Source organism: Balaenoptera borealis (assembly GCF_965194805.1).
Source record: "Balaenoptera borealis genome assembly, chromosome: 18".
NCBI lineage: Eukaryota > Metazoa > Chordata > Mammalia > Artiodactyla > Balaenopteridae > Balaenoptera > Balaenoptera borealis.
The window spans coordinates 69,223,047-69,237,957 of NC_138877.1; the positions used below are offsets into that span (position 1 = coordinate 69,223,047).

The following is a 14,911-nucleotide window of genomic DNA, read 5'->3' on the forward strand; positions in this document are numbered from 1 at the left end:
ATATATGTTAATTCCATTCTCCTGATTTATCCCTCCTCACCTTCCCCTTTGGTAACCATAAATTTGTTTTCTATGTCTGTGTCCTGCTTTTTTTTGTTTTATTTGCCTGTTCTGTATCACTTGCTTTAATTGTTCCGTAAGTTTTTTTTGAAAAACCCAGTCTGACACTCTTTCTTTCAGTATGAAATTTTAGTCCTTCTGATTTTAAATACTTGATTTTATTTCATCTTTACTTGTGTTTTATAAATAATATTCCAGTTTTTTTTCTTTTTTCTATTTGTTGCTTGAATTAAATTGCTAATTATTCCTATTGCTTCCCATTGATAAATTGGAGATTTTCTGTCCTTTAAAATTGTATTTATGTTCATCCTCCTTTTCAGGTAGACATTTTCTCCATTAGTATTTGTAAAGATGATATAACTGGTTCTCTCGACTTTCCAGCAGTAAAGAGTCTCTGAGATAATTTCATACTTCTAGGCTATATGTTACTTTCCCTTGTAGTTTATCTATTCTTTTTCCAGAGTCCCTTTAGCTTCTATGTACACACCCCCTAGGCATGTCTCTCATTTACTGTAGCTTCTCTGTCTTTCTCCTTAAGATTTCTTCCCTAGTTCATTTGTTTGTTTAGAAAGTTTTTTCATATAATTTCCTCAGCTGGAGTATGTGAATGATATGCTCTGAAATGCCCCATCCTCAAATATATTTCTTTAGCCGTGAAAGAGGAATGATATTTTGATTGAGTATAGGATCCTTGAGTTTCTGTTCTAGTCTTTTGTAGTTTTTACATTCTCCTGTGTTCTAGCCTCTAGGGTTAAGTCTGATGTCATTCTGATTCCTCTTCCATTGTAGGTAACGTATTCTTGCTGTCTGAAAGGTGGCCCAACTTTCTCTTAAATATTGGAATTCAGAAATTTTTTTTTTCTTCTTCACATGCCTACATGCCTAGGTATATGTTTATATCCATCAACTCTGCCTTTTACTCCATGTGCCCTTTTCAGTTGTACAGATTCAAGTGTCTCTTCATTTCAGGGGAAATTTCTTCTGGTAACTATTTCCTCTCCTCATTTGTTAGTTTTCTCCTTTGGTGACTCCTGTTATTTGCCCGTTAGGTATTCTGGACAAGCCCTCTAGGGCTCATATGTTTTCCCTCATGATTACTCTCATTTTGTATTTGTGTTCTGTTTCTTGATATTATTCTTTATGTTCTCCTTCCAGGCTACTAATTCAGGTTCAAGCAGTGATCATCTTCTAAGTAATTGACTGAATTGCATAATTGGGAAATTATGTTATTTTATCCCAGAAAGTCTAATTGCATAAAGGAGTGTGTGTGTGCTTATATTGCTACTCTCGAAGTTTCTAAGTGCCCTTACTGTTTTTTGGATAAATTTTTTTTTCTGTCCCTCAGCCGCTCTATTTCACTTGACATATATGATCGTTATTCCGAATGTTTATCCTTTTTCAGTGGGGTACACCGTCTACTGTGGTTGTCTTGGGTGCTCAGTACTGACGTCTTTTGATGTAATATTCTAGGGGCAGTAGTTCTTCAAGTGGTTGCAGATAGAACCATATCTACTCCTGAGGACAGCAAGAGCATATGTCTCCTAGCATTCCCCTTGTCTCAAGGACAGAATCCAGCTATCGTTTATTGACTACTTGGACTCTTTGGTGAAGAGACCAGGGACTCTTCTGGAGCCTTTATTGAGTTTCTCTCCAGGGTCCGTGGATGTCTGCAGGCCAAGCTGTCTCCGTGACCTGTGCCTTTCTCATTCTTCCCTGGAGTTCTCTGAAGCTAGTCTCTCAGTCTTGCCCAGCCCACGAGAGAGAAGAGCCTATTACCTGTTGTTGGCTGTCACTTTGCCCCAAATCTTTGCACTTCACATATCCTCAGCAGCTCCCTGAGTCTGGGGAAATAGAGACTGTGGGGAGGGAGTGAGCCATGTTGGAATTGCCATCTTCCCAAAGCAGAAACATCTAACCTGGGTTATCTGGACTCTTTAATGAGTTGTAGGGGAGTCCGTGGACCCTCTGAAATTGGATACACACTTTTCTAGGGAGAAATTTGGTGAGGTTCTAGACCCTAAAATGGTTCAGAACAGTTGTAGTAGACTAACGGGGACTCATTTAATCATTTTTTCCGTAAATTGCAAACATCCACTATTTTCACTTAGTACAAGTAAATCCTAACTCTGCTCCTTCCTAGCTGTGTGTCTGTAAGCAAGTTCCTTAGCTTCTCTATGCTTCATTTCCGTCATCTGTAAAGTGACAGTAATATAGCACTGGCTTTATAGGATTGTGAGCATTAAATGAATTAATACATCTAAATGCTCAGAATAGTGCCTGGTTTATACCAAGCACTCATTTTCTTCCTAACTGTAAGAATCTTACCAGTAACATCCTGCACGCTATGTTTGTTAAACATTGGTTAACATGTTTACTATTTTTTTTATTATTTATTTATTTATTTATGTTTGGCTGTGTTGGGTCTTCGTTGCTGCGTGTGGGTTTTCTGGAGTTGCATCGAGCGGGGGCTACTCTTCTTTGCAGTGCGTGGGCTTCTTGTTGCGGTGGCTTCTCTTGCTACGGAGCATGGGCTCTAGGTGCATGGGCTTCAGTAGTTGTGGCACGCGGGGTCAGTAGTTGTGGCTCGCGGGCTCTAGAGCTCAGGCTCAGTAGTTGTGGCACAGGGGCTTAGTTGCTCTGCAGCATGTGGGATCTTCCCAGACCAGGGCTCGAACCCGTGTCCCCTGCATTGGCAGGTGGATTCTTAACCACTGCGCCACCAGGGAAGTCCCAACACGTTTACTATTACTGTTGTCATTATAATTAATAAACCCTGTCAGTAGTCATTTTTTTTTCAGATGGCAAACTGAGCCACAAATTAGTTAATAATAACTTTCTCTTATTATTCTTTTGTCAGTTGACTGAAAAATTATTGTTACAAATGAACAAATGTAGTGGAAATACTGCTTTGAAAGAAGCTTCCTTTTCATTGTAAAGGTGTTTGCGTAAGAGTGTAGGAGAGAAATGGATATGGAACTCTTTCTTCTAAAAATGAACTGATAAAAGTGTTACATTGATAAACTATTTCTGCTTAGGCTTTTGTGCTAAGATTAATATTAGGACCTTGAATATATCGTTCCAAATTGTGTGTGTGTATAATTGTTAATTTCCAAATCTAGGCAATTTTTAGATGTTATCTTTTTGGAAGAGCAGTCTTTTTATAGTCTACAAAGATCAAAAAACCTAGAAAACTCCCAAATAGAAAGGAGTAAAGTCTTAAAGTAATTAAATGCCCAAATGTGGTCTGCTGGCTGTTCCCCCATTTTGAGAACAGAGAGCTAAATTGTACCCCTTTTGTTAGACCTTAGTCAGTGGCTTATACCGACTGCTGCAGTGGAGGAGGAATCTGCTTGTGTTGTGGAAGAAAAGTACAACAGAACTGTGGAAATTCTGCGGAGGCTGCGTATCCCCACGTCCCACCAGAGCTTCCGTCAGAGAGTCCTGTATCGTATGGAACCTTACATTCCAGGAGGGCTTTAGAAACACTTTTTTAGCGTCTTGATTCTTATCCTTTGCTGTTTCTTTTATTAAAAGAATAAAAATTATTGCAACCTAAATTCTGATTTCTGAGAATCGACTGTAACTGAACAAATATTGTATTCTAATTTCAGAGCAGTTTTAAATTTAAAAAATACTGAAAGAGTTTGGTCTTTTATGAATTGGGGTGTTTGACTGAAAGAATAGTTGGTGGAAATAAGAGAAATTATAGGGAAATGGATTTGTAATTAATTTGTAAAATTCCATTCTTGCCAGAAGTGATATTTTAGATCTGGACGGAAGTTGACATTTTGATTATATTTAAAGTCATAGAGGCCAGGATTCTCAGACGGGCTAGAGTTAGCCAGAACTGGGATGTTCTGGAATACTTGAAGTTACTCTCCTAGGAAAGAGAATATAACGAAGGGCATGTTATACTTTCACTTAATGTTTATTGAGTCTTTTTAGAAAGTTGAAGGAAAGAAGTTTTTGTTATATGGATATGAATAGTTAAACTTGTCAGGCATTTTTCATTAGTTTTTTGTTTTAAAGCATTTTATAAACTATTTTGGTGTCTTTGAGTTCTGGATTCTTATCTAGATTTTAACTTTTCAAATTTGTTCCTGTATTAGTTTTTTAGGGCTATCTTGACAAGTTACCACAGACTGGATGGCTAAAACAACATTTATTTTCTTACACTTCTGGAGACAGAAGTCTAAAATTGCGGTGTCGGCAGGATGGGTTTCTTCTGGAGGCCTTTCTCTTTGGCCTGCAGATGGACGTCGTCTTCTTGTGTCTTCACATGGTCTTTTTTTCTGTGCTGTGTGTTGTCTGTGTCCTAATCTCTTCTTATAAGAGCATCAGTCATGTTGGGTTAGGGGCCACCCTAATGACCTTATTTTAACTTAATTGCCTCTTTAAAGACCGTATCTCCAAACACAGTCATATTCTGAGGTACTAAGGGTTAGGACTTAAAGATATGAATTGGGCAGAGGAGATGCAGTTCAGTGCCTAACAGTTCTCTTATCCTTTCTTCATCTGACTATTTGTGTTGGGGTCAACAGGGAAGCTCTATAATAGAAACTGTTGAGTTTTCACTGCCACTCTTGAATATAGCCATTATTTTCAAGGTGAGTTTACAGGGATGGTGTGTTGGGGCCTATTTCCCAACATGCTTTTTATCTTTGAGTCCTGTGGATCAAAATCTAATAACTTTAGATCTTTATTTTGAAACCCTGTATTCTCAGGAGGTAGAGTTTCAGAATTTTAATAGGTATATGTTAGATTCTGTTCTGGACAAAGAATCTCTCTGAACTGAAAGAGCAAAACCAAAAATAATGACATCAGTTATCCTTTCAGGCCAGAATAACAACAAACGAAAAAGACCTATTATGCCAAATACCATTATGAAACCTGATTTTATATAACAGGACAGTTTCCTCACATTTCAACAGGTAATCATACCTGTACTGCTTTGCTGAGTTGAATTAAACAAGTTCTGCTTACAAAAGATGGCTTTCGCAAACTAAGTCTTTGTAATATCTTGTTTAGACATATTTAATAAAGAAGTTACTTTAAATTACATTAATTTAAAATAACATTATTTGAATATTAGAAAATTCTTAATATTTACTTACCTTCTACCCCTTGCGAGTATCTCTTGCACCTTGTCTGTAAAATGACAGTGGAATAGGGAACAAGTTTGTGCATTTGGAGGGATTTGGTAAATTTCAGTGTCATAGAGATGTTAGTTATGGTATGTACATGGGTCTTCTGCTTTTAGGGACAGCTTCTGCTTTGACTAAGCAGTTGGACCTCCACTTACCACCTGAAAAACAATTACCCTCCATTCAAGGAACCTTGAATACTTTTCATCACCCTCCTTCTCTGTAATGGCCAAGGTAACACATAATTTCATTGATCTGACTTCTCTCCACACTTTTTGGGACTTTCTCCTCTTTTAAACTTGCCTCAGTGTTAATTTTCATTTGAAGTTAACTTTAGTGTGTAATTAAAATTTGCCTGAATCATCTTCTCCTCGAGGAATACTTGCCTGTTATCTAGTTACCCATTCTTAAAATCTTTAGAATTATTAGGTCGTCAACACAATAAAGTATTTAGAAGTTTAAGTTAGCGAAAACACATTGAACAAATTATCTGTTGTTGATTATTTTTATTTAGCACAATGAGAGGGTTCTGATTGAAGAGAAAATAATGTTGATCAAGTCAGATATCTTTATTTTAATAATGTTTTGTAATATAAAAACAAAAATTCTAGTGACATTGCTTTAATTTTTATTAATTTTTATTTTGGAGTTATTTCAGATGTCCAGAAGAACTGCAAAACATTACAAAGAATTTCTGAACACCCTTTACTAACATTTACATTTGCTTTATCCTTGTATCTATATCTGCGTCTTTGTTTCTCTGTGTCTATCTTCTTTACCTGATACATTTCAGAGTAAATTGCAGGCCTGGTGCCTCTTTACCCCTAAAAACAAGAAAATTCTTATACATTACCACAGTACCATTATCAACATCAGAATATTAACATTGACATATTACTATCATCCAGTCTATAGATCATATTCACATTTCACCAGTTGTTCACTATTGTCTTTTATAGTAAAATACAACATTTTTCTGGTTCAGGATCCTATGTTACATTTACTTGTCATGCCTCTTTAGTCTCTCTCCATCTGGAACGGTTCCTTAGTCGTTTTTTTTTTTTTTTTTTTTTTTTTGGTCAAGTATGGTCTTTACATTTTTTTATGAGCACAGGCCATTTATTTTCTAGAGTGTCCTGCATTTTGCATTTGTCTTTTTTCTCTTGATTGTATTCAGGCTTTGCGTTTTTGGCAAGAATACTACAGAAATGCTATTGTTCTTCCCTGAGCACCATATAGGAGGCATGCGATGTCTGTTTATCCCATTACTGGTAATTTTGGCTTGGTTAACGTGGCATCTCTTACGAACTTATGGTTACCAAGCGGGGAAGGGGTGGGTGGGATGAATTGGGAGACTGAGATTGACATGTATACACTATTATGTGTAAAATAGATAACTAATGATAACCTACTGTGTAGCACAGCGAACTCTACTCAGTGCTCTGTGGTGACCTAAATGGAAAGAAAATCTAAAAAAGAGTAGATAATATGTATACGTATAGCTGATTCACTTTGCTGCACAGCAGAAACTAACCCAACATTGTAAGGCAACTAAACTCCAATTAAAAAAAAAAGAAAAGGTGGCATCTCTTGCATTTCCCCACCGTAGTGTGAGTGTTTCTCCCCTTGTCATTAATGAAGGTATCTTATAGGGAGATACTTTGAGGCTCTGGGCATATCTCATTCTCTCCTTCATTAGTTTTAGATACTTCCTAGTTTGTATTTAAGGAGGAATAAGGCTAAAGACTACAGTGGCAGTGGCAGAATTTACGATTTTAACTTTTAGAATCAGAAGGTAGATAATGACGACACAATGCCAGAAAGATTTAGCTTTTCTAAATTTATTACTATTGAAATTTGATACATCAAAACTCAGGTGAATCAAAACCTAGTTTACCTCACCATTGCATTTGATAAGCTCAGTTATTTATTTTTTTGAGAAATACATTTGAAGCAACAAATTAGTAAGAGAGTGGCAAGAGGTCTACACAAACACTGACAATAGTGACAGTTTGATGGTGACTAAGAAGACTAAATTAAAATAGCAAATAGATCTATAAAAAGCTGGCTGACTGTGACCATCTAATGTAGGTGTATAGAACTGTACATACTCATTCTAGATCTTGAGTGTGATTATGTATCATAATAAGGCATTTGATGATTGTAGTTGTTTGTATCTGTTTGAACAAAAGATTCATGGCGCGATAGGGGCATTGCTAGTACAAACTGATTTATAAGCTACTAATAGAACCTGCAGAGTAGCACTGACTTGATGAATATATCCCATTCAATAATTTGCCTTTGAGGATTCAGGAATTCTAACTTGGATGGGATGGCTTACTCTTTTTTTGGCTTGTATGTGTATGTCTTGCCTCTCTCTCTCTCTCTCTATGGCTAGGTATTACTTTTGCTGACTAAATCACAAGATTTATATACTAGAATGTCAATATATTAATCTCTAATGCACAATCATACTATCTGGTGGATCCCTCTTTCATATGTTTCTTGGAACTAGCACACATTTCTGTTGAATAGGGAAATCATATATGAAGACCAAAAATTTGTTTGGTGAGGACAGAGTCACATAAGGGAATTGAGTTTTGTATTTTGAATGTTTGTGTTTTGAACCTTTAGAAAAGACATTGTTTCTAAACGTGTGTCCTGTGGAAGTCTCAGTCCATAAAGATAGTCTGCAGAAGAAGGTGCGTGGTGACATAAGTGCTGTACAGCCTCCTCCTAGAGTCCCGAGGCATATTCACAGATTAATGAGTCTGAGGAGTCTTTTCTTAAATGAACCTGTTTAACTTCAGTTAACTCAGTGTTTCCCAGAGAGAAGTTGCTCAGAAACCTTGTCCCCCCACTGCCTCCCCCCACATAATAGCCCTCAGAATAGATGTTTATTAGCATCATACTTTCAGAGGTAGTTTTTTCTTCTAGGTTGGACGAGGTAAACTTGTTGGCTTACCAGAGGCCAATCTTTGAGCTTTTTTTTCTTTTTATAACCTTTTGTTCCAGTTAGCCACCTTTACTTTCCATTGATCTTACCTCCCTCCCTTCCTTTCTCCTTTCCTTTTCTTTCTTTCTTTTTTTCGCAGTTCACTAGTTTTATTTTCCGTGGATAAACAAGGGAAACATTTGGAATATCTGAGGATAAATAAGGGACAACAGGCTGTGTGCTCAGAGGGTTCACAGTCATTTTTTTATATCTCTGCATTTCAGAAGCTTCCAGGCCTTTCATTCTTCTTCCTGGGTTGACTTTTGGGCCTCAGAGTCCTGCAGGGGTAGGTTCTCCAGGCAAGAACGGGGTATCCCTGGCCTTTTGTCTTTAAACACTAGATTTTTATTCAAGGGCTAGAGGATAGTATTTTAATGATATTTTAAAATCATTCATTGAATTATATTTTGGCCTGTCAGCCATTTTGTCTCTTTGTAACCTCTGCCCTTATCTCTTTTTTTTTTTTTTTAATTTTAATTATTGTTTATTTATTTATTTATTTTTGGTTGTGTTGGGTCTTCGTTTCTGTGCGAGGGCTTTCTCCACTTGTGGCAAGTGGGGGCCACTCTTCATCGCGGTGCGCGGGCCTCTCACTATCGCAGCCTCTCTTGTCGCGGAGCACAGGCTCCAGACGCGCAGGCTCAGTAGTTGTGGCTCACGGGCCTAGTTGCTCCGCGGCATGTGGGATCTTCCCAGACCAGGGCTCGAACCCGTGTCCCCTGCATCGGCAGGCAGATTCTCAACCACTGCGCCACCAGGGAAGCCCCTGCCCTTATCTCTTAAGTGTTGAGTTTAACTTGCACAGGCAAACTATGCCTAAATTCTCAGGGATGGGGGATAGACATGGTTATTTAGTCAGTGTTACATTTACGAGATTCCTGATGATGATAATAATAATACAGGGTCTAAAGGAAATGTTTCACACATCCTGTTAAATAACTTCAGAATTCTATTAAAATGTATTTAGAAAGATTTCTTTCAAAAATGTTTAAAATTGTTTTACTTTAAAAAGACATATTACTGTTACCTGAAAAATTCAGGTATGTCAGACTATTTTGTATACTTTAACAATACTTGAACCTAAGTGGATATTTTTTTAAAAATTCTTTAATGATTTTGCCTTTAGCAGCTAGTTATTATTTTAGTTATCTACTTATTTTATTTTGAAATACTTGCAGCTCACTAATTAAGATTGTAAAATGTGTGTTACTGTTATGTAACTCTAAGTTGGATTAAAGTGGGTCCATTTTTAGATTCTATTCAGTACAGGTCTAATAAACTTTTTTTTCCTATACATTATAGGGAGGTCTTCTAAGGTGAAAGAGAGCCTTACAATGAATTTTTGACTGACCAAATCTTTAGACTTTGTAATAATGTATTTTGTAAAAGACAGCAGCTCATAATTATATAGCTGTTTATGTTAACTACGTTCTTTCATATACATTTTTCCACGAGGAAGAACAGGAAGGTCATATCGCCTCTGGAGTGACATAAATTCCAACCCTGCCTCTACCACTTACTATAGGTGTGACTCTGGATTTGCTGCTCGTTCATTCAATGTATATTTATTTGTCTACTATATAGTATGTACTTTTCTGGGCACTAGACGTAGAAGGATGAAATTAAATCATTCTCTGAGCTTTTAAAAATGTTTTCTCACTTAACAAAGATATGTGGATAGTACTGATATAGAGCCCTTGGGCACATAGTAGGTTCAGCTCTTGAATAGTTATAGTGGTAAGATGCTTTCTCACATGAAATTTGTTTCTAGCACTAATAGAGGGGCTTTACATTCGTTCCTTTCTTATTATATTTATCATATAGAATCTTGTTTTTTGGGACTTCCCTGGTGGCGCAGTGGTTAAGAATCTGCCTGCCAATGCAGGGGACACAGGTTCGAGCCCTGGTCCGGGAAGATCCCACGTGCCACTGAGCAGCTAAGCCCGTGCGCCACAACTACTGAGCCCGCGTGCCACAACTACTCCTAGAGCCCGTGCTCCTAGAGCCCGTGCTCCACAACAAGAGAAGCCACTGCAATGAGAAGCCCGCACACCGCAACGAAGAGTAGCCCCCGCTCGCTGCAACGCAGCGAAAAAATAAAATAAATAAATAAATTAAAAAATCTTGTTTCTCTCAAAACCATAGTTTGCTCCCAAAAATATATTGATATATTCTAAACTATCTAATAAGATCTTTACTTAGTGTCACATTTATTTTACAAAGGGTCAATGCTTATTTTAGTCATGATTTGTCATTAAAATTATGTCAAAATGTCTTAAAATGTTGTTGAAACTGTAAACAAACTCATAACACACACAGAGCTAATTATGGATGCCATCTGTTTATTTTTACAAAGCTTTTTTTTTTAAAAGACCATGGCATTGTCTGCTTATGATAAGCTTCAAGATTATTATAATGACTAAGTCCTGTCCTTCAATTAGCGTAGTTGAAGATGGGAAGACAATTCGTTTGTTCATTGACCTTTTCCCGTGTCAGAGTGTATGAAATATGACATGTCATGATAAAGAAACTATTGTGAAGTGCATTTAGAACATGCGTAGTTTTTATGAGAAAAGAAATTGGTATCAAAGCAGCAGATGTGGCCAAAATTTAATTTAAATTTTCAAAATGTATTCAAGGTTTTGCATGACAGACAGATTATCTACTCTTTACCAGTGCCAAAGTGGCTTTATTTTAGCTCAGTTAAGTTTAGGATCTTGTAAGCAGTCGATCAGATTTATAAGGATGTGTATGTCTGTTAGTATCCCTGTATGTCTCTGCGTGTTTTTGTATATGTGTATCCCGTGTGCTAGTGTGGAAGGCCAGGGATCCCCATGACAGCATCGTCCAGAGTAGTTATCAGCAGTTTGCTGAGAGAGCCGTGATTTCACTGGCTCCGTTTTGTTACGGTGCATGCTAAGCACTCCCCACGTAGGTCTGGAGGGAGAACAACCTGCAGGACCCATCTGCTCGTTTCTGCTACGCCGCATTGATGTAAGAGTACGCTAGTCTGGTTGCTTGTCAGGACAGGTTAGTGAAAGCATGCAAGTTGGTGAAACTCAGGCGAGACCAGTGCTTTGGAAAATCATAAGCCGCCTCTATAGATGCCATGCTAAGTGTAGCAGAATAGGTTAATTATCAGCCACATTGAGGATTGTAGCTAAATATGTAATTTTCAGGTAAGAATTAGTCTCAAAATTAAAAGTGTTAAACATTGTTGGACCACATCTAAATAAAAACTGGGAAAAGTAGTACAGATAGTTTACAGATAATTTTGGGGTGTCATTTTTCTTACCCAGCTTTGTACTATATGGTGTTGATTCTTTAATTTTATTCTCTTAGATCATTTTAAAGTTAAATATGGGAACTTCCTTGGTGGTCCAGTGGGTAAGACCACCAATCCAGTGCGCTCCCAGTGCACGGGGCCCGGATTTGATTCCTGGTCTGGGAACTAGATCCTGCATGTGTGCCGCAGCTAAGAAGTATGCATGCCACGACTAAAGATCCCGCGTGCCACAACTAAGACCCAGCGCAGCCGAAAAATAAAATAAAATAAAAATTTAAAAAAATAGTCAAATATGATTAAATATTAAATATAATTAACCTCATTTTACCCAGAAATTGTTGACATTGTTCTTATTTCTGTTTATTTACCTTTTCCTACAACTATTGACTGGCACATCTTGGCCTTGCAGGTTGAGCATCCTGTCACAGAATGCATTACTGGCCTGGACCTAGTCCAAGAAATGATCCGTGTTGCCAAGGGTTACCCTCTCAGGCACAAACAAGCTGATATTCCCATCAGCGGCTGGGCAGTTGAATGTCGGGTTTATGCCGAGGTAAAATGAATGATGTTGGGAGGAAGGATGGTGGTTGTGTCCTGAGTTATGGGACCACATATAGCTAAGCACAAGGTAAACTTAGGGTTTTATAACTTGTGTCAAGTATTTGATTATGTAATCCATAAATGAACCAGAAAAAAAGGTTAGATCATTTTAACGTAACTCAAAATAGTTTTAAAGAATTGAGTTTAATTAATTTTCATGTGTTTTTTTCTGGTTGGAGGAATAGCTACTAATCATTTTAAGGAACAAGAAAGCATTAGTTAAATATTGTTGTGCTTGAATGGACCATGGTTTTTGTTTTTGCTTATTTTCAAACCACATTCGAAATGAAAAGGGGCATTTGTTTCTCTGTGTGTGTGTGTGTGTGTGTGTGTGTGTGTGTGTGTGTGTGTTTGTGTGTGTGTGTGTGTTTTAAAGAGCTACCTTAGTTATACATCAGTTGTTAATTCAGTGTTTAAATTTTTTCCAACAGTTTTTCCCTAATAATTTTATCTCTTATGATTATGTAAAAATAACAACTAAAATTTAAATTGCAAAGCTTCAATTCATAGTTTTAATTATGGATTTAACTCAAAAACTCTGTTTAATACTTTAATTTTATTTTATAATTAATCAGGTAAAGCAGTCAACATCTGAAAATGCTTTTTTTCAAATGGTTAAAACAAAAATGCAAGGAAACATTTATACCATCTTTTACTTTTAGACATCGAAGCCTATCTGTAAAATAAAAAACAAATTAGTAGTATCTGTGTTTAAAAATTCTGGAAGTTTTTTTGAAATTTTTTTAAGGATCTTGAGAAATATCTATGGCTTGGTTATATTATATTTTAAGTGGTATTCTTTTCTTTCCTATTGTTATAACACTGAACTTACTATTCTGATCTAAGATATTTATAAATGGAGCATATATCTAGTAGCACATTCAAAGTTACTTTTCAGGCCTTTGTTTGAAGAACTAAAATGCTCAAATTTTACCATATGTGAGCTGGTTTGAGAGTAAGAAAAACAAATATCTTTAGTGCACTACATTTGTTGTTCTGAACTTGAGTATGTTTTGATGTAGCTCCTAGGTTATTTTATTTTTGCCCAAGGCATTCTAAGAAGATTATAGAAAGTTGGAATTTTACCAATTTCAATAAAGTATGATCAAGGTCAGGCTAAATTCTGCTTACAGTTCTGTTTGATTTTTAAATACATTTCTAAGTTGTCTAGAGTGAGGATAAGACAGTAATATTCTGAAATCTGTGATTTGGTAAATAGGCCTATAAATGCTTCTTCACTGTATAAATATTTAACCTTACTTGTGCTGATTTATATTTCAAAGACTGTGCTTCCTGTCCTTTGAACTTTCAGGACCCCTACAAGTCTTTTGGTTTACCGTCTATTGGGAGATTGTCTCAGTACCAAGAACCAATACATCTACCTGGTGTAAGTCATTAAGCTGTAATATCAAGTGAGGGGTTAAAAAATCTTGATTTATGTCACACTTTTATGTTAAAGCATGTCAACACCAAAGGGTGTAAATTGGATGACAAGTGAAATTCATGGGGAATCACAGTTTTTTGTTTTTTCATATTTTGTACTGTATGATGTTCAGGAAAGTCAGAATTCACCTAACAGGGGAAGTCTGGAGACATCTGACTTCTAAATAAATGATAGCTTACAGTGTTCCCAGTTCTTTTGAAAGTCATAATGAAGAAGATTCATGGAATCTTAAGAATGGGAAATGACATTTCCGTGTTACAATTTAATCTTTTCAATAAATCTAATCCTGCTTCCCTGTATAGTCAGATGTCAAGAAATCAAGCACAGAATCAGCTCGTTAATCTAAATGGATTAAGGAAAACAAAGTGTACCTCTTTCTATGAAGTGTCAAAGCCTTTAAGAAGTACGTATTGTGTACACCACTTAAAGAAAGGCGACCGCTGTCCACTGTATTTATACTTCTTCTGTGTTTAATAGCTGTTCTTTAAATAGTTCTTGTTGCATGAAAAGAACAAGGACATACCCTTTATCTTAATCAAGGTAGTAAGTGCGTATATATATGACATTATGTTAGCTAGTGGATGACAAGGCTGTACCATCTGTGAATATGATTATTCAGTTTGATTACTGGCATGAAGATGGTGAAAGATTACAGGAAGAATTCTAAATTTGAAGATGTTATTGGATATATGATTTATTTCACTTTTTAAATTGTTTTTGCCCATGTGCTTTCTAAAGGGACTTGACCCTTTCTAGGCTCGGAGACTCCATGCTGTGTTCAAAGCCTGAAGGCAGAAGAAAAATTGTAAAGATTTAACAGGCATTATGTGACGTTAAATAGCAGATGAGAAAACAAGTATCATAGGGACATATCTAAACATTTTTTTAATCAAACAAAAAAGTATTAAATAAGAATTCATAATGATTACTCTAGTTGTTAGAAGTTTTCACCATGTTGTAATAGCTAACAGGATGTCAAACATTTTGCCCTCGCAAGTTTTTGCAATTTGCAATTTTCAAACGTGAGACCTGTTGAAAGTACAAGTGATAATGGACAAACCGTACCCCCTACAGTCTTTGTCCCACCAAATCTTTCTTCAATTAATGCTGCAGCAGGAGCTTTATGTAATAACATTTGCAGTTGTGAGCCATCCATAGAAAGAAAAAACAATTAAAATGCCTTAAATGTTCTGCTTACTGCTGTTATTTGCTTGTGTGAATGTTGCATGTCAGCTAAATGGACCAAGGAATAGATAAAGTGATTGGGTGCGGGAGAGTGCACACTAAGCTTTGTCTATCATTATTGCTGGGAGCAATCAAATTGATGTCAGCAGGACAGTAGATGCGCTGACAGCTGTAATTATGTATCTCCATGGTGATCA

At 36.6% G+C, this 14,911-nt stretch overlaps 1 protein-coding gene across 2 annotated transcripts in view; it reads left to right on the forward strand.

Moving 5' to 3' along the window:
* Positions 1-14,911, forward strand: part of PCCA (propionyl-CoA carboxylase subunit alpha) — a 369,304-nt gene that overhangs the window by 159,920 nt on the left and 194,473 nt on the right. For both annotated transcript variants that reach the window (XM_082366113.1, XM_082366112.1), the window contains exons 13-14: positions 11,895-12,038; positions 13,398-13,472. In XM_082366113.1, coding sequence (XP_082222239.1) covers positions 11,895-12,038; positions 13,398-13,472 — 219 coding nt within the window. The remainder of the gene's footprint in view (positions 1-11,894; positions 12,039-13,397; positions 13,473-14,911) is intronic.